Source organism: Eumetopias jubatus, unplaced genomic scaffold (genome assembly GCF_037043125.1).
Source record: "Eumetopias jubatus isolate StellerSeaLion01/CBP00866 unplaced genomic scaffold, mEumJub1_p1.0 scaffold_4, whole genome shotgun sequence".
Classification (NCBI taxonomy): domain Eukaryota; kingdom Metazoa; phylum Chordata; class Mammalia; order Carnivora; family Otariidae; genus Eumetopias; species Eumetopias jubatus.
The window spans coordinates 8,197,760-8,218,747 of NW_028274810.1; the positions used below are offsets into that span (position 1 = coordinate 8,197,760).

The following is a 20,988-nucleotide window of genomic DNA, read 5'->3' on the forward strand; positions in this document are numbered from 1 at the left end:
ACTATTTTATCGCAATTTTTTAATTGCGCTGAAATATATGTAACATGAAAGTTGCCATTTTAATCATTTTTTTCAATGTATCATTCAGTGGCATTAATTACATTCACAACCTTGTACAACTATGACTATTTCCAAAACTTTTTCATCATCCCAAATAGAAACTCTGTACCTACGGAGTAGTAACTCTCAATTCCCCTTTCACTTAAGTCTCAACCTCTAATCCACTGTCTGTATGAATTTGACTACTTTAGATTTAGTAAAGTGGAATCATACAGTATTTGTCCTTTTTTGTGACTGGCTTTTTCATTTTTCATGATGCTTTCAAGGTTCATCTGTGTTGCAGCATGTGTCAGAAACCTCATTCATTTCACAGCTAAATAATATTCCATCATATGGACAGACCACATTTTGTTCATCCATTCATCTGTCGGACACTTTGGTTATTTCTACCTTTTGGCTACTACAAATAATATCGTGTAAACACTAGCATACAAGTATCTGCTTGAGTCCCTGTTTTCAAATCTTTGGGGTATATACTTAGGAGTTAAATTGCTGGATCGTCTGGAATTCTGTATTTAACTTTTTGAGGAACTATCAAATTGTTTTTCACAGTGGCTGCACCATTTTACATTCCCAACAGCAATGGACAAGGGTTCTAGTTTCTCCACATCTTTGCTAAAACATATTTTCTGTCTTTTGATTACAGCCATCCTACTAGGTGTGAAACAGAATCTCACTGGGCTTTTGACTTGCATTTCCCTAGTGACTAATGATGATGAGCATCTTTTTCATATGTTTAGTTTTCCATTTGCATATCTTCTTTAGAGAAATATCTATTCAAGTTCTTTGCCCATTTTTTAACTATCTTTTTGTTGTTGAGTTCTAAAAGTTCTTCATATATTCTGGATATTAATCCCTTATCAGACATGTGATCTGTAAATATTTTCTCTCATTCTGTGGCTTGCTTCCTCTGTCTCTATCAAGTCCTTTGACACACAAGTTTTTAATTTTAATAAAATCCAATTTTATCTATTTTTTTCTTTTGTTGCCTCTGCTTCTGAAAAAACCATTGCCAAATCCAAGGTCATGAAGGTTTTTCCCTGTTTACTCCTAAGGGTATCATAATTTTCATTCTTAAATTCAGAGTGATGCATTTTGAGCTAAGTTTTATATATGATATAAAGTAAGGGCCCAATTTCATTCTTTTCCTTGTAGCTATCCAGTTTTCTATTATAATACCGTTTATTTAATGAGAAAATGTTATATTTTTAATAATTAAGATGCTGTCAATGTTCTACTGTTCATCATTTCAAAGACTAGCAAGTCTCAAACACTGACTAATTTTTTTCAGTATTCTAAGATTTTGATGTGGAAGATGACATCCTCTTTATATTTAAAAATATTTGTGCACCATGAAGGAAACCATCAACAAAATGAAAAGGCAACCTACTGAATGGGAGAAAATATTTGCAAATGATATAGTTGATGAGGAGTTGATATCCAAAACACATAAAAGAACTGATACAACTCAGTAACAAAAAAAAACCCCCAAAAAAACACAATTAAAAAATATACAGAGGACCTGAACAGACATTTTTCCAGAGAAGACCTAAAGATGGCCAACAGACACATGAAAAAATGCTCAATATCACTAATCAGCAAGGAAAAGCAAATCAAAACCATAATGAGATACCAGCTTACACCTGTCAGAATGGCTATTCTCAAAAAGACAAGAAATAACAAGTGTTAGCAAGGATGTGGAGAAATCAGAGCCATTGCGCATTATTGGTGGGAATGTAAACTGGTGCAACACTATAGGAAACAGTATGGAGATTTTTCAAAAAATTAAAAATTGAATTACGATATGACCCAGCAATCCCTCTTCTGGGTTTATCCAAAGAAAACAAAAACACTAATTCAAAAAGATGTATGTACCCCTATGTTCATTGTAGCATTATTTACAATCACCAAGATATGGAAGCATCCTAAGTGCCTACTGACAGATGAATAAAGAAGATGTGGTGCATATAATACAATGGACTATTACTCAGCCATAAAAAAAGAATAAAATTTTGCCATTTGTGACAACATAGATGGACCCAGAGGGTATTATGCTAAGTGAAGTAAGTCAGACAGAGAAAGACAAATACTGTATAATTTCACTCCTATCTTGAATCTAAAAAAAACAAACAAAACAAGAAGTGACTCATAGATACACAGAACAAATGTGGCTGCCAGAAGGGAGGGAGTTCGGGGAATGGGAGAAATAGGTGAAGGGGATTAAGAGGCACAAACTGCCAGTTATATAATTAACAAGTCATGGGGATATGATGCACAGCATAGGAAATACAGTCAATAATATTGTAATAACTTTGTATAGTGACAGAGGGTAACCAGACCTATCAAGGTGATATACAAAAATACAGAATCACTATGTTGTATACCTGAAACTAATATAATATTGTATATCAAAAAAAAATATTGTATGTCAATTACAAATCAACTTAAAAAAAGGAATAATAGTGGGGAAAAAAAACCCAGTAGAAATAACTCCAAAGTCATCAACTGATGAATGGATAAACAACAGTGGTAGATCCATAAAATGGAATATTATTCAGGCATTAAAAAAATCCAAATATTGATGCATGCTATAATATGGAAGAATCTTTAAAACATTTTGCCAATCACAAAAGACCACATAATATGTAATTATATGGAGAGTTCAGAACAGGCAAATCTATAGAGACACAGAGTAGATAGTGGTTGTTTAAAGCTGCAAGGGGTGGGAGAACCAGCAAATAGGTAGGTGATAACTAAATGGCACCGGATTTCTTTGGGGGCTTAATCTTCTAAAATTGATGTTGGTGATGGTTACAAAACACTGTGGATAGATTAAAAACCATTCAATTGCATATTTTGCGTGAATTACATGGTATATGGGTTATATATCAATATAACTGCTTTAAAAATGTTTTTAATCTTACTTCAAAAGTGATAGATGTTCATTATCAAATTTAAACTAATAAAGGAAAACAAAAAGAAGAAAATAAAAACAAACATTAAGGAAAAAACAGAAATAACATATATCTATGTTAAGTATTCTGTAACATAATTTTTAATGGCTGCATGGTATATTACATCTGAAGGTACTATAATTTATTTAACCAAATCTCTTTCATAGGATGTTTAAAATTGCAGTGTCCAGGCATTAGGCACTAGGCACAAGTAGTTATTAATTAAAATGCAGTTCTACAACCACACCAACATCTCCAATGCCCACACCCTATGTGGTTACTGACGCCTGTACAGACAGCACGAATACAAAACATTTTCCTCATCACAGAAAGTTCTATTGGACAAGACTGCTTTAGAATGTCTCCAAATTATTCCTATTATAAATAACTTCAAAGGTATAGTAAATAAACTTTTTATACATAGCTGTGCAAATTTCTTTGGAATAAATATGTAGAAATGAGTCACGGGTTCAAATGGCATACAAATTTTCACTTTTTGAAGCTCTGGGTACAGGGATGTGTCCATTTCCCTTATTAATTTAATAGATAATGAACAGTGTCTTCTGTTTAAAAGCTGCATCGAGAATCATTAGGTTGTATATCTGAAACTACTAGTTGACAGTTGACCCTTGAACAACATGTGTTTAAACTGCATGGTCCACTTACAAGCAGATTTTTTCAACAAGGTATAATACTGTAAATTTGTTTTCTATTCCTTATGATTTTCTTAATATATTCTGTAGCTACTTTTTTTGTATAAGAATATAACACAAAATATGTGTTAATCAACTGTTTATGTTTATCAGTAAGGCTTCCCGTGAAGAGTAGGCTCTTAGTAGTTAAGTTTTTGGGTGAGGAGTTAAAAATTACACACGGATTTTCTACTGTGCAGGTGGTCAGTACCCCTAAGCCCCACGTTGTTCAAAGGTCATTGTATTATATTGTTGTATTGTATGTATTACACTGTTGTATTTTATGTCAACTACACTTCAATAAAATAAGTCAAATAAAAGCTGCACTGATTTGATTAGCGTGGTTGTGAAGTGGTACAAGAGAGGGACAAAGACCTCTGGTGACCAGTCTGTGAAGATGCTACAAATAGGATACCAAAGATGGTAGTGTTCGCACGTTCTACTATAGTAGCGTAGCGGAAAGAAGGTGGTACCGCATTACATTGTCTCTATGTACTATTTATCTTCAGTAATACCACTTCCAGGGTTAAAAATGAACATCTGCTTACTTCCATTTTTTTTTTCATTAACCAACTTTTCTACTGAGATGATCTTTTTTCTTATGATCTTATAAATAGAGTTCTTGATAGAGAGGATATGAAAATTCTGTTTTCCAAATACATTCAAATGTATTTCGTTAGCTAGTTATTTGCCTTTGTTATGAAATATAAGAGATTAATGTTTATATATGGCAAAAACGGATAATCTTCTTTACGGAGAAGGCTTTCCTGATTATAAAAAAAGCCTCACTTTTTAGTATTTTCATACTGTTATTTTTTTACAGTTAAATATAAGTTTCACCTTATAGAATACACACTGGCATATGACATAAAGAAAGACCAAACATAATTTTTTCCTGTTAGAATATTCCCAAATCTATTTTAATAAAACTCTAGGGGGTGAAGTATACAATAAAATTCACCCAAATTACTAAGAAGACATCCAAACCAGTCATCCTTATCTGGAATAAGAAAAGTACATTTTTGTATTTTAGAAATGCTGCCCTCGGGCTTGTTTTTTCCAAGAAGTATCATTTTCACTCAGTCTAGGCATGGCCCTTGTATTTTCCTCAAAATAAAGAGAAAAATAAGCTACATGTAAAGAATTTCAAAAAAGTACATAAGAGGAGCCAAAGACTGAGATCTATTCCCAGATCCATGAAAGACATAACTGTATTGACCAAATTGTTTCCTTTCACAAAATAAAGGACAATTTCCTTGGATGGAGCTTCCCCAAATTCCATGACAAATGTTTTCCTATTCTTGGTAGCAAACACCAGCATAATTTCTCACTGACAGATTAAGTGGCTGTTATTTTTACTACTTTTTTATTATTTCATTATGATTTTATTAGTTTCAAAAATAATCCAAACACGTTACACCTGGGGGAAAGTTACACCTTCTAGTATTTCTTCCAGGTCTCCTATCTTTTAAGAGAGAATACTATTCATAAACCCATATTTTATTTTAATTCTTTACATTCCACATTTCCAAATAAATATTTATTATTATATTTTAAAAATCTATTCCTTCAAAGATCAATTCTAAAGCTCTAATAAGAAGATCACCCTCGCCCCAAGGAAAATACTTTCTCCTCATTGAGGAAGTCACTTCGGCCAGTCTCACATGACAACTGGTACATGCCTCTACCATAACATTTATCACATCTTATTCCAACTACATTTAAGTGTGTCTGTTTACTCTGCTGGCCTGGGAGCTCCCTAAAATCCGACCAAGTTCTATACGGTCTTTCCCCATCTCCAGTTTCATCCAAGAACTTAGCACAGAGCCTGATAAATAAAAAACCCTGATATCTATTGTTAAAATAATGGGACAAAGCTTGCCCAAGAGCAACTGCCCTCCTTTCTAATCATTTAAGATACTCATTTGTTCTTCATATTTCTTTAACAAATACCTATCCCAAGCAATGCTCTATTTACATGAAGATATGGTTTATAAATAGGGGCAACCCTTTTGTGCAAAGACTGCACTATATTTTAACAAAGTACTTTCACATACATGAAATAAAATACCGCTTGTGACACAGGTTATTTGGTATGCATTTACAAGTAGAAAAACCAAAGCTACCGAAAAATGAGAAATTTGTCAAAGGTAACAGCACTAACAGATCACAAGGTTCAATGCTGAGGGATTCTAACCCTACATGTAGTGTACTTTTCATCACATCAAGCAAGTTTTCAGACAAATAATCCTTTAACATAGCATCAGCTGTACTAGAAATACTTACACTGACCCCAGCGACCTGTTCTTGGGTTCAAATAATTTGGATAAAGACCATTTGGACGATCCATCTTCTGAAGGAGTTTCCGAATGTGCATTACCTTAACACAAATAAGGAATGCAATTAATAAAATAAATATCATCAAGGCTTTATATTAATCTAGGCTTTGTGGGTTTTCCTCACTCAGAACCTACACCATCTCCCCCCTGCTTTTTTCTGCATGTGTGGTGGTCAGGAAAGGCTTCTACTTTATAACTGATTCATTATTTTTACAAGATTATATATGATCACTAAATAAAGATCAAATAAAAATTAAAAACATGAAGAAAAGAGCACAAGAAAAACCAATTTAAATGCCAACATTTTACTATCCAGAAATAGCCATCAGAAACATCAGTGATATCATTCCAGACATATTCACTATGTACATATCTAAATATAAGAACAGAAATAATTTCATAGAAATGGAAACATAAAAGGACATTTAAAATAAATTTGAATTTAATAGATGAAAAACTGAATTGCTGAACTCTAAATACTGATTCCAGAATAGACATCCCTAAATTCCCAAAATTCCAAAAATTCTGATCCCTAAAAGATCTCCCTAACACTAAGAAGGAAAAAAAATCAAAATATACTAAAAAGCCGTAAACTTTTCCAAGGACTTTATCTGCATTCATCTATAGATTGGATGGGTTTTGTCCGTGCTTACAAAAAAAGGCACAAATGTATTCTATTCCTGGTATTCTTATTTGAGAATGTTTTCTTTACATCTGGAGGATAACTTGCTTGGTATACATGACTTGGGGAAACATCTACTTCACTATTTTCTGGGCTTGAGCACAGCACGCATCCTCTGACGACAAGGTCCCAGTCATCTTCCCTTTGGCTGGACTCTGAAATCAGGCGGTTTTAGGAATGGGCTCAGGGATGCTGTGTTCCTTCTGGTCTTTAAAGGCTGAGACCAGCTCTATGTATGACAATCTCCGTCTGAATAATTCCGTGAATCAAGGCTAGTCAGTTTGAAATGATGCTGTTAAGAAAAATGAAAAATTGCATTCCTTTGTCTTCTAAAAATTATGCACACATTGAATCCTCTCTGCCTCTTCCACCGCTATCTTTCCTCTCAGATTCTTTTTATCCCTCTCTTTTCTAATGTCTATACCTTTACTAGCTTTTCTCAATTTTGTATTCTAAGTCCATCACTATACATTCAACACTTCCTTTGTACTGCTTCCAATTTGGCCTTCATTTTTGGTGATAACTTTTTCTTGTAATTTGTTACTGATAGCATATCTTACAGTCTCTGAGCACTTGTATTTCTGTTGATATACTTGATTTACAGAGAGGAGGGCTCCATCATCTCCCCTCTCATGGTGATGTTTGGTCAGGACTTAACTGCTATTTTCTGAGAGGTATCTTTTGGTTATCACTTGTATATCACATGTTCCTTCCCTCTTTTTTTCTGATAACATCTTTGTATAAATTGCACCCTTATTCTTTTTTGATCAATTACTCACTTCTATTTTCCCTGAACCAGCTATTCACACGCGAATTTGACACAGATTTGCTTCTCCCCAAATAATTGACACTAGCCATGCAGCACTGCTCATAAAAGAAAATCTGTCATTCATTCTCTTCCCTCACCAGAATTTCCTCAGAATTCTGTTATTCCAGCTTCTCAACATACCGGGTTTAGTGGGGTCCAAAGACACACCCACCATCAACCCATGACCCTGTGCTCAATGTTGCTCATGAGGACTTTGGTTTTGTACCTCAAGACATACCACTGATTTCAGAGAACTGCAGTCTACTGCCTTTTTATTTTTGAAATTTGCAACCACAAATATCCTCTCTTGTTTCCCAAACCTCTCTGCCCTTGATGGCTTATGCCAACCTTTCTTGCTATTTTGTGATGTGATATATCAAGTATCTCTGAATTTTGTTAAAAATGGAGTTTACAGTTCTGTTTCTCCTTCCTTTCAGGGAAGGTCCTGTGTGTTAGGTCCTCCACTTCAGAAATACTGTGCTAGATGACCTTCATTTTGCAAATTTATCACGCTTTTAAACTCTTTATTATGCTTTTTCTTTGTTTCTACTATGATTGTCTCTTGCCTTTATTCCATGTCAGTAAATTGGTTTTCAATTATGTACACTTTTGCTGTTTTTCATTTATTTATTCATTACAGAAATTAATGTTTAAGGTCTCAATTTGTTTCTTCAGTTCCACAATCTTTTTGTATCATTTTATGATTTGAGTTCTAATTTTACTGAGTTCAATTGCTATTATGTATAAATTACGGTGACTTTATAAGATTTGAAACAGGGTCCTTTATCAGTCTTTTACATGCTATTTACCACCATGCTTTTTTTCCACCACATTGCAGTATTGTTTGCGTACCTGCCATGCTTTTCCTTTTCATCTTGCTCCCAATGAACAGGGTCAGTTCTGACCTGGACTTTGATTTGATATGGCACAGCTGACTTGTCCCTGAATTCCTTCCTACTGTGCATCTGGGGAGTGGGGGTTTTCCTCCCCCCTGAACACAATGTGAGATCTGGAGTACTAGTGTTCAAGAAGGATAGAGGAGGGAACCCCCTCTAGAGCTGTGGACAGTTGTTTACTCAACACCCCTGGCATTGGTCTCTTCTGTGAGATTAATGGGGAGTACCAGGAACTTGTGGACTTGCTTTCTTTGCCCAGTAAGGACTCAGGACAAGGTGAGAAACAGACTTAAGTACCATACCAGAAATTTTTTACTTCTTTTTTTTGGCTGTCACTTGCTAGTGACATGAGACTGCAGCCTTTCCTCATTTCATTGCTGTTGATAAATTTTTGCTGGTCTTTATTTACTACTTTTGTTGTTATTGTTCATCTCTTCAGGAAAAGAAAAAATTCTGTGGTCTGGCTCCACTGCTGTCTTTACCTGAAAATTCCTCTCAACTGATGAAACAGTTCATACACAGAAAGGACTATATATATAGATTAATTTAAAAAATACAACACTACAAACACCTTTGCTGCTCTGCTTATGCATTCACACATCACTGTCTTTGTAATGGCTATATGCACAGTCCTGAATTTTATGTTCACCATTGTCTTAACTCTACTGAAATCACTTCGGAATCTCTAAACAAAGCATATTATTCAGTTCTGCTTGTGTTAAAATTTTTTAAAAAGTTGTATCTTTTTTTTTTTTTAAGGTGGGGGGAGGGCCAGATAGAAAGGGAGAGAGAATCTCAAGCAGGCTCCCGTGACCAGTGCAGAGACCAACTCCGGGCTTAATCTCATAACCCTGAGATCATGACCTGAGCTGAAATCAAGAGTAGGACGCTCAACTGACTGAGCCACCCAGGCGCCCGGTATTATATTATTTTAACTGATAAATGTTAACTATAATTCCTTTATTTTTTACTGCTGTATTGAATTTTATTATATAAAATGCTAATACAAACAATGCTTCCATGTATATGATATAAATGCACATCATAAATGCACATGGAACTGCTGGGCCATAGGGTATATGTATTTTAAACTTTACTACATTTGTCTTTTAAATATAAGCCTTTAATGCTCCTAGAATTGTTATAATCTACAATGCTACCCTTGCATAGTGTTTCCACATGGATCTATTTAAGGAATGTTTATTCTGTTCATCAGTCTAGTTGTCTTATGCACCGATACTTCACTGTGAGTGTCGAAAACTGTGTAATACAAACCCACTCCACATGTTTTTCTTCAGGACTGCCTTGAATTTTTCTCTTCTATATAAATTCTACAAGAGTCTTACCAAGTTTCATTTTTGTAAAAGAAGCCACTGGAGTTTTGACTGGCATTGAACTGATGCTACAGATCTATCTGGAGAAGACTAAAATTTTTATGATATTCTTTAGCTCTACATGAACATAACATACTCTCCTCTTCAGTGTCATTTAATTGTTTTGAACTTCATTTCTCTTTTGTTAGGTTTATTTGTAGGAAACTTAAACTCCTGTTCCTACCACATATGTCTTTGAAAAGTGATACTTTCTTGCTGGTTGTAGTTGGTGCAGAGAAATGCTGTTGATCTTTCATATCTATATTGATCTTTTATTCAAAACTATATATATGCTCTTATTTCTAATAATTTAAATACAAATTGTCTTAACATTTTAGGTAAATAATCTTGTAAACTGTGCATAATTACTCTTTCCATTCATCCTTTTCAATCCAATTCAATTCTTTAACTTTTTGTTCATGTTGTTTTTCTTGTCTTCCCATGCTGGCTAGGAACACTGCAGCACAATTCTGAATAGAACAGAATGTTTGAAACCTACGAATGTTTACAACTTTTCAAATAACAGTAAATATTTTAAATAGAAAGGATATTTATTTAGATAATTTAAAAAGAATAAAAGGGCCAGCGTCCTGATAAACACATTTCTAGAAAGGTGAACATTTTCCAAGCATTAATCAAGTCTTTTGGTAAATCTTAAAGAACTCTTCTATAATAAACAGAGAAAAGAAGGCAAGAAAACTAACCTTTTTGTAGTAAACTGGGTCCCCTGTCAAGTAGCTGAGGTGGACAAACTCCATATGCAGTGTACCAAATTCAGCAAGAATGCTGCTACCTGCAGATGCCCAGCCCCAGTTTCGCCCTACTCCACTGAATGAAAGCAAAGGTAAAAGGAGACAGAATTGGAAAAAGACCAAAACATTTTTTTAATGAATACATAAACTTTCATTCTCTTAGAAATTACTATATTTTACACAATAGCTTATTTATATCTAATGGTTTATTTTATTATTTAAAAATTTTATGAATAGGTAGTTTTAAAAATCAAAATATAGAAAAGTATACAGTAAATATGTTTCACCCCAGAAATCTCATTTCTCTTCACCCCACCAGGCCCCATAGATAATCACTTTCATTAGTTTCTTATGTATTATTACAGTAATTTTATGCACATATAAGCAATCCAAATATATATATTATTTTCTTCCTTTATTAAACAAAATACAGCAAAGTGCACATACAGCTAGTTATCTTGCCTTTTACTCTTAAGATGCACTGCAGTGGACTTTCCGTATCAGTTCATAAACAATTTTCTTTTTTACAGTGGCACAAAATTCCATGATATTAATGATTTTCAAGTGGAATGCCCCACCCCAGAGGCATATGAAAATGTGTGAGAGCATTCCAAGTTGTATCAAAACTTGAAGGTGCAATTAGCATTTATTGTGCTAGGGCCAAAGATGTAACATGCCCAATAATGGTCAGCACAGTGTCATACAATAAAGAACCCTCCTGCCCCACATGCCGATAGGACGTGTGTAAAAAATTAAGTAAATTATGAACCAACATAATTCATCAATCCTCTGTTGGTGGTCCTTTAGCATTTTTCTAGTATTTTGCTATTAATAACAACTTTCACAGTGAATAATCTTATGTACATTTCTTTTGTGTAGATATATCTCTACGGTATCTTCCTACCTTTTTTCAGTCTGCCTGCCTCATAATTTATTGGAAGCTAGACTATATAAATGAAAAAGCATAGACCCTTTGAGCATTATATTCTTTCTAAAGGTTAAGTTTCTTCTGAAACACAAGTTGAGTACAGGTAGACTACTCAGGGTTCAGGCTTTGCTAAGGGTAGTCTATTTCCATTTTACCGCTACTTCTAGGGAGTGCCCTCTGGGATCTGAGCTGGAAGCTTGATGTGTACCAAGGGCCCTTCACCTTGGCAGCCTTAAACACTAATTTCTGCCTCCCCAGTACCATGTGGCTGTTAAATTTTTTTCTTTGCCCTTGAGCCTCCATCTGCTGTTTTCTGCTGGGTTTCCCTGACTCTTCCCCAGGCATGTAAAATTGTAGAATCAGTCAACAACTTGAGGGAAATTTGTACATAAATTATTGGGCTTTTCCTCTGCAAGTTCCTCCTGTCTTGAGATTTTTGTCCCTCATGCCTCAGCCACTCTGGCAACCCTAAGACCTGACCATAGTGTCCTCTGACCCAAGTGACCACCTCTTCAGGCTTGGCCTTTATGCCTCCACCAGAATTTAGAACATGCCCTCAGGGAAAAGGCCAATGTTTATATGGAGATAACTTTCTCCTAGGAAGGCCTATCTGAGTTGCTCTCCAAGGTCCTCAAACCATTTTGTCTAGCTTTATGATTGGTTTTGGTGGGAGGATTGGTCTGATATAAGGTATTCCATGGTTGGAATTGGAAGTCTAGATTAATTTTTAAGTAGCAGAGTTCACGGGTTATTCCTAAGAGAGCTCTACACCATTCACCAGGGTCTTTTCTACTTTTAGGAGGAAGTAAAAATGTAAGTCTTTCTCTTATTTTATATCCACTTGCATACTGCCAATTCAATATGCCATTATTAGTTATCTGTCTTGAGAAAATATTAAAAGAGATACTAAGACATTACTACCTTGCTTAAAGTTCTTTAATTGTTTGGTGCTATTTTTACATTGTCTTTGAAAATATGACAGGCAGGCAAATAGAACGAACAGATTCTTTTGTAGCTAGAAGTGAGAATCAAGGACAAAATATGGATACAGTAACTAAGCAGTCATTCATTTGCAAATATTAAGAGCCTATTATGTTCTGGGAAATACAGTAGTGAAACTGACCTAGACTCCTATACTAAATAAGACCATTTTAAATAGTGATAACTGTTATGAAGAAAATTTACTAGAGAAATAGAATACTACTACTAGTGACAGAAGTTAAAAGAAAAGCTCTTTATGTATAACATTCAGAGAAATTGTTTCTGAAATGACACAATATGCACTGAAATCTATATTAAGAGATGAAGAGTGATGAATAAAGAATTCCCAGTAGAGGAAACAACAAATGCAATGACCCTGTAGAGGGTGTACCTAGAGCTCAGGAAGTGGAAGTGAATGATAAAGGATGAGGTTAGAGAGCTAGGTATAACCTAGGTTACAAAGATTTCTGTAAGGCCATGCTAAATTAAAAAAAAAATTATTCTAAATGTAATGGAAAGTCATTGAGGGGAAAGGAGCAAGATGGCGGAGGAGTAGGAGACCTGGATTTCGTCTGGTCCCAGGAATTCAGCTAGATGGGGATCAAACCATTCTGAACACCTACGAACTCAACAGGAGATGGAAAAAAGAATAGCAACAACTCTCTGAACAGAAAAGCAACCACTTTCTGGAAGGTAGGACGTGGGGAGAAGTGAATCCGAGGCGATATTCAGGAGGATATACGGAGGGGGAGGGGGCCTCCGCTAGCCGCTTCTGGCAAGTGATAGAGCCGTGGAGCACAAAATCGGACCTTTTAGAAGTCGGCTCCGCTGAGGGACATCGTTCCAGTGGCTAAGCGGGGGGGGGGGGGGGGAACCCTCGTGGGACAGTGTGGTCTCAGGACCCTCAGGGTCACAGAAAGACCGGGGCTGCCTGAGTGCGGCAGAGCTCCAGTTATGGGAGCGGGGAAGCTGGCTGCAGAGACAGAGCCGAGGCGCCGGCTCTCAGCTCGGGGTTGACATAAACTGTGATCCGCGGCCCAGTCAGGCCACTGCTACTGCGGCAGGGACACAACAAGCGGCAGATCCGGGGAGACTCCCCTTCTTCCCCTGGGAGGAGCGGCGCAGGAGCACACCGCAGGGATCTGCTGGGTTTGGAGACTCTACACTGGGTCATGCGCCACAGATAGAAACACCTGTGGCCGGAGACTGAGGAGACGGGAGTGACTGACTGCTTTTCTTTGGGAGCTCAGTGAGGAGCGGGGCCCGAGTTCTCGGCTCCTCCCAGCGGATATTGGGAGGCCGCCATTTTCACTCTCGTCCCCCAAAGCTGTAGGGAAAGACTGCAGGGAAGGAAAGCTCCCAAGACCAAACCCGAGCAGATTACTTAGCCCGGCCTGGCAAGGGCTGGGCAATTCCACCTCCGCAAAGACATTTGGGAACCACGGCAACAGGCCCCTCCCCTAGAAGATCTGCAAGAACTGCCAGCCAAGACCAAGGTTACCGATCAATGAGAAGGGCAGAACTCCAGTGCTAGGGGAATACCACACATAGAATTCATGGCTTTTTTTCCCATGATTTCTTAGTCTTTCAAAGTTAATTTTTTTAATTTTTTTTTCTGAATTTTTCTTTTACCCTTTTTCAACCAACATCAACCCATATTTAAAAAAATCTTTTTCATTTTTAGTCATATTCTAACCCAACATAGTAGTTAACCTTATTTTTGGTGTGTATATACATATATATTGTTCTCTCCTTAAAATTTGGGGATACAATTTCTTCTAACAGACCAAAATACACCCTAAATCTCTACTGTATGGCTTTTTCTAGTCTCCTGCCTGATCACATTCTCTCCCTTTTCTTTTTCTTAAATCCTCTTCTTTCTTTTTACAACCAACTTATCAATTCCTTTTATAAAATCTATTTTAATTTTCATCCTTACAATGATATTCCATCCCTTCACTGTATTGACCCTTATTTTTATACAGATATAAGCTCTTCTTTCTTTAAAATTTTGGGAGGCACGTTCTTCTAACAGACCAAAATACACCCAAAATCTAGTGTGTGGCACTGATCTATGCACCAGCCTGATCATATCTGATCATATTCTGGTTTTGTTGGTTGGTTTATTTATTTTTTCCTTTTTTATTTCTTTCCATTTCTTTTCCCCTGGTTTCAGGTCTCTTCTGATTTGTTTAGTGTATATTCTTCTCAAGTCGCTGTTACCCTGTTAGCATTTTGTTCTCTCATTCATCTATTCTCCTGTGGAAAAAAGGACAGGACAGAAAAAAATCACCTGGAAAAAAAAAAGAACAAGAGGCAGGAACGACTGCCAGGGAACTAATCAATACGGACATTAGTTAAGATGTCGGAACTAGACTTCAGAATGACAATTTTAAAGGTACTACCAGGGCTTGAAAAAAGCATGAAAGATATTAAGAGAAACCCTTTCTGGAGAAATAAAAACTAAAATCTAACCAAGTCGAAATCAAAAAGGCTATTAATGAGGTGCAATCAAAAATGGAGGCTCTAACTGCTAGGATAAAGGAGGCAGAAGAGAGAATTAGTGATATAGAAGACCAAATGATGGAAAATAATGAAGCTGAGAAAAAGAGAGATAAACAACTACTGGATCATGAGGGCAGAATTCGAGAGACAAGTGATACCATAAGACAAAACAACATTAAAATAATTGGGATCCCAAAAGAAGAACAAAGAGAGAGAGGGACAGAAGGTATATTGGAGCAAATTCTAGCAGAGAACTTCCCTAAATTGGGGAAGGAAACAGGCATCAAAATCCAGGAGGCACAGAGAACCCCCTCAAAATCAATAAAAATAGGACAATACCCCGACATCTAATAGTAAAATTTACGAGCCTCACAGACAAACAGAAAATCCTGAAAGCAGCTCGGGACAAGAGATCTGTAACCTACAATGGTAGAAACATTAGACTGGCAACAGACCTATCCACAGAGACCTGGCAGGCCAGAAAGGGCTGGCAAGATATATTCAGAGCACTAAAAGAGAAAAATATGCAGCCAAGAATACTATATCCAGCTAGGCTGTCACTGAAAATAGAAGGGTAGATAAAAAGCTTCCAGGACAAACAAAAACTAAAGGAATTTGCAAACACGAAACCAGCCCTAGAAGAAATATTGAAAGGGGTCCCCAAAGCAATAAGAGAGCCTAAAAGTAACACAGACCAGAAAGGAACACAGACAATATACAGTAACAGTCACCTTACAGGCAATACAATGGCACTAAATTCATATCTTTCAATAGTTACCCTGAATGTAAATGGGCTAAATGCCCCAATCAAAAGACACAGGCTATCACACTGGATAAAAAAAAAAGACCATCGATATGCTGTCTGCAAGAGTCTCATTTTAGACCAAAACACACCCTCAGATTGAAAGTGAGGGGGTGCAAAACCACTGACCATGCTAATGGACACCAAAAGAAAGCTGGGGTGGCAATCCTTATATCAGACAAATTAGATTTTAAAAACAAAGACTGTAATAAGAGATGAGGAAGGACACTATATCCTACTTAAAGGGTCTATCCAACAAGAAGATCCAACAATTGTAAATATCTATGCCCCTAACATGGGAGCAGCCACTTATATAAACCAATTAATAACAAAAGCAAAGAAGCACATTGACAACAACACAATAATAGTGGAGGACTTTAACACCCCCCTGACTGAAATGGACAGATCATCTAAGCAAAAGATCAACAAGGAAATAAAGACTTTAAATGACACACTGCACCAGATAGACTTCACAGATATATTCAGAACATTCCATCCCATAGCAACAGAATACACATTCTTCTCTAGTGCCCATGGAACATTCTCCAGAACAGATCACATCCTAGGTCACAAATCAGGTCAACCAGTACCAAAAACTTGGGATCATTCCCTGCGTATTTTCGGACGACAATGCTTTGAAACTAGAACTCAATCACAAGAGGAAAGTTGGAAAGAACTCAAATACATGGAGGCTAAGAAGCATCCTACTAAATAATGAATGGGTCAACCAGGAAATTAAAGAAGAGTTTAAAAAATTCATGAAAACAAATGAAAATGAAAACACGACTGTTCAAAATCTTTGGGATTCAGCAAAGGCAGTCCTGAGAGGAAAGTATATAGCAATACAAGCCTTTCTCAAGAAACAAGGTCTCAAATACACAACCTAACCCTACACCTAAAGGAGCTGGAGAGAGAACAGCAAATAAACCCTAAACCCAGCAGGAGAAGAGAAATAATAAAGATCAGAGCAGAAATCAATGAACTAGAAACCAAAAGAACAGTAGAACAGATCAACGAAACTAGGAGCTGCTTCTTTGAAAGAATTAACAAGATTGATAAACCCCTGGCCAGACTTATCCAAAAGAAAAAAGAAATGACCCAAATCAACAAAATCATGAATGAAAGAGGAGAGATCACAACCAACACCAAACAAATACAAACAATTATAAGAACATATTATGAGCAACTCTATGCCAGCACATTAGATAATCTGGAAGAAATAGATGCATTCCTAGAGATGTATCAACTACCAAAATCGAACCAGGAAGAAATAGAAAACCTGAACAGACCTACAACCACTAAGGAAATTGAAGCAGTCATCAAAAATCTCCCAAGAAACAAAAGCCCAGGGCCAGATGGCTTCCCAGGGGAATTCTATCAGACATTTAAAGAAGAATTAATACCTATTCTCCTGAAACTGTTCCAAAAAATAGAAATGGAAGGAAAACTTCCAAACTCATTTTATGATGCCAGCATTACCTTGATCCCAAAACCAGACAAAGACCCCTTCAAAAAGGAGAATTACAGACCAATATCCTTGATGAACATGGATGCAAAAATTCTCACCAAAATACTAGCCAATAGGATCCAACAGTACATTAAAAGGATTATTCACCACGACCAAGTGGGATTTATCCCTGGGCTGCAAGGCTGGTTCAACACCCGCAAATCAATCAACGTGATACAATACATTAACAAAAGAAAGAACAAGAATCCTATGATCCTCTCAATAGATGCAGAAAAAGCATTTGACAAAGGACAGCATCCTTTCTTGATGAAAACTCTTCAGAGTATAGGATTAGAGGGTACATACCTCGATATCATGAAAGCCATCTATGAAAAACCTACAGCGAATATCATTCTCAATGGGGAAAGGCTGAGAGCTTTTCCCCTAAGCTCAGGAACGCGGCAGGGATGTCCACTCTCACCACTGCTATTCAACATAGTATTAGAAGTCCTAGCTACAGCAATCAGACAACAAAAAGAAATCAAAGGCATCCAAATCGGCAAAGAGGAAGTCAAACTCTCACTCTTTGCAGATGATATGATACTTTATGTGGAAAACCCAAAAGACTCCACCCCAAACTGCTAGAACTCATACGGGAATTCAGTAAAGTGGCAGGATATAAAATCAATGCACAGAAATCAGTGGCATTCCTATACACCAACAACAAGACAGAAGAGAGACAAATCAAGGAGTCGATCCCATTTACAATTGCACCCAAAACCATAAGATACCTAGGAATAAATTTAACCAAAGAGGCAAAGGATCTGTACTCAGAAAACTATAAAATACTCATGAAAGAAATTGAAGACACAAAGAAATGGAAAAACGTTCCATGCTCATGGATTGGGAGAACCAACATTGTGAAGATGTCAATGCTACCTAGAGCAATCTACACATTCAATGCAATCCCCATCAAAATACCATCCACTTTTTTCAAAGAAATGGAACAAATAATCCTAAAATTTGTATGGAACCAGAAGAGACCCCCAATAGCCAGAGGAATATTGAAAAAGAAAAGCAAAGCTGGCGGCATCACAATTCCAGACTTCCAGCTCTATTACAAAGCTGTCATCATCAAGACAGTATGGTACTGGCACAAAAACAGACACATAGATCAATGGAACAGAATCGAGAGCCCTGAAATGGACCCTCAACTCTATAGTCAACTTATCTTTGACAAAGCAGGAAAGAATGTCCAAAGGAAAAAAGACAGTCTCTTCAACAAATGGTGTTGGGAAAATTGGACAGCCACATGCAGAAGAATGAAACTGGACCATTTCCTTACACCACACACAAAAATAGACTCCAAATGGTTGAAAGACCTAAACGTGAGACAGGAGTCCATCAAAATCCTAAAGGAGAACACAGGCAGCAACCTCTTCGACCTCAGCCGCAGCAACTTCTTCCTAGAAACATCGCCAAAGGCACGGGAAGCCAGGGCAAAAATGAACTATTAGGATTTCATCAAGATAAAAAGCCTTTGCACAGCAAAAGAAACAGTCCACAAAACCAAAAGACAACCGACAGAATGGGAGAAAATATTCACAAATGACCTATCAGATAAAGGGCTAGTATCCAAAATCTATAAAGAACTTACCAAACTCAACACCCAAAGAACAAATAATCCAATCCAGAAATGGGCAGAAGACATGAACAGACATTTTTCCAAAGAAGACATCCAAATGGCCAACAGGCACATGAAAAAGTGCTCAACATCGCTCGGCATCAGGGAAATCCAAATCAAAACCTCAATGAGATACCACCTCACACCCGTCAGAATGGCTAAAATGAACAAGTCAGGGAACGACAGATGTTGGCGGGGATGTGGAGAAAGGGGAACCCTCCTACACTGTTGGTGGGAATGCAAGCTGGTGCAATCACTCTGGAAAACAGTATGGAGGTTCCTCAAACAGTTGAAATTAGAGCTACCATTCGATCCAGCAATTGCACTACTGGCTATTTACCACAAAGATACAAATGTAGGGACCCGAAGGGGTACGTGCACCCCAATGTTTATAGCAGCAATGTCCACAATAGCCAAACTGTGGAAAGAGCCAAGATGTCCATCGACAGATGAATGGCTAAAGAAGATGTGGTATATATACACAATGGAATATTATGCAGCCATCAAAAGGAATGAGATCTTGCCATTTGCAACGACGTGGATGGAACTGGAGGGTGTTATGCTGAGTGGAATAAGTCAATCAGAGAAAGACATGTATCATATGACCTCACTGATATGAGGAATTCTTAATCTCAGGAAACAAACTGAGTGTTACTGGAGTGGTTGGGGGTGGGAGGGATGGGGTGGCTGGGTGATAGACATTGGGGAGGGTATGTGCTACGGTGAGCGCTGTGAATTGTGCAAGACTGTTGAATCACAGATCTGTACTTCTGAAACAAATAACGCAACATATTTTAAGAAAAAAGAAAAAGAAGAAGATAGCAGGAGAGGAAGAATGAAGGGGAGTAAGTCAGAGGGGGAGAGGAACCATGAGAGATGATGGACTCTGAAAAACAAACTGAGGGTTCTAGAGGGGAGGAGGGTAGGGGGATGGGTTAGCCTGGTGATGGGTATTAAAGAGGGCACATTCTGCATAGATCGCTGGGTGTTATGAACAAACAATGAATCATGGAACACTACATCAAAAACTAATGATGTAATATATGGTGATTAACATAACAATAAAAAATTTAAAAAAAACTAATGACATAATGTATGGTGGTTAACATAACATAATAAATTTAAAAAAAAAGTCATGGAGGATTTTAAGAAATGTAACATCATATTTAAGGAATAAAGCATACCATTTAGAAAGATTACCCAGGCATCAACATGATGAATAGATTACAGTGTGGTCAAATATAAACACAAAGCCCCTAGGAAGTCTAACAGCTTACTCTACCCTATGAAAACTTTCTGTCCGTGAATCACAGACCTGTACCTCTGAAACAAATAATACATTATATGTTAAAAAAAAAAAAGAAGAAGAAAAAGAAGATAGTAGGAAGGGAAGAATGAAGGGGGGGCAATCAGAGGGGGAGACGAACCATGAAAGACTATGGACTCTGAGAAACAAGCTGACGGTTCTAGAGGGGAGGGGGGTGAGGGGAATGGCTTAGCCTGGTGATGGGTATTAAAGAGGACATGCATTGAATGGAAAACGGAGGGGAAGACGAACCATGAGAGACTATGGACTCTGAGAAACAAACTGAGGGTTCCAGAGGGGAGAGGGTTGGGGGGAAGGGTTAGCCTGGTGATGGGTATTAAAGAGGGCACATACTGCATGGAGCACTGGGTGTTATATGCAAACAATGAATCATGGAACACTACATCAAAAACTAATGATGTAATGTATGGTGATTAATGTAACATAATAAAAAAAACTAATGATATAATGTATGGTGATTAACATAATAAAATTTAAAAAAAAGAATTTCATACTTTGGTATGAGAAGTAAAGAAAAATCCTTTAATTAAAAAAAAAAAAAACTTTCCGTCCAAAGGTCCCAAAGGAAATTTTCATTCAAAGTGCATTTAAACAGTTTTCAAAACACTAAATTCTAAACAAGATTTTTCATGTACTTCACACACAACTCACAGGAACAATCTAAAATGTTAAATTTGATACCTGTCTATATTCTAACAACTCAGAAAAATTTTAAAAATCCCTAAGAAGATATAACACTGATGAGGACAGAACAGCTC

General features: G+C 36.9%; 1 protein-coding gene across 4 annotated transcripts in view; it reads right to left on the bottom strand.

Moving 5' to 3' along the window:
* MAN1A2 (mannosidase alpha class 1A member 2) overlaps positions 1–20,988 on the bottom strand; it is a 221,488-nt gene that overhangs the window by 80,879 nt on the left and 119,621 nt on the right. For all 4 annotated transcript variants that reach the window (XM_028101951.2, XM_028101952.2, XM_028101950.2 and 1 more), the window contains exons 7-8: positions 10,509–10,632; positions 5,993–6,086 (exon numbers count right to left, since the gene is read on the bottom strand). In XM_028101951.2, the coding sequence (XP_027957752.1) occupies positions 5,993–6,086; positions 10,509–10,632 (218 nt within the window). The remainder of the gene's footprint in view (positions 1–5,992; positions 6,087–10,508; positions 10,633–20,988) is intronic.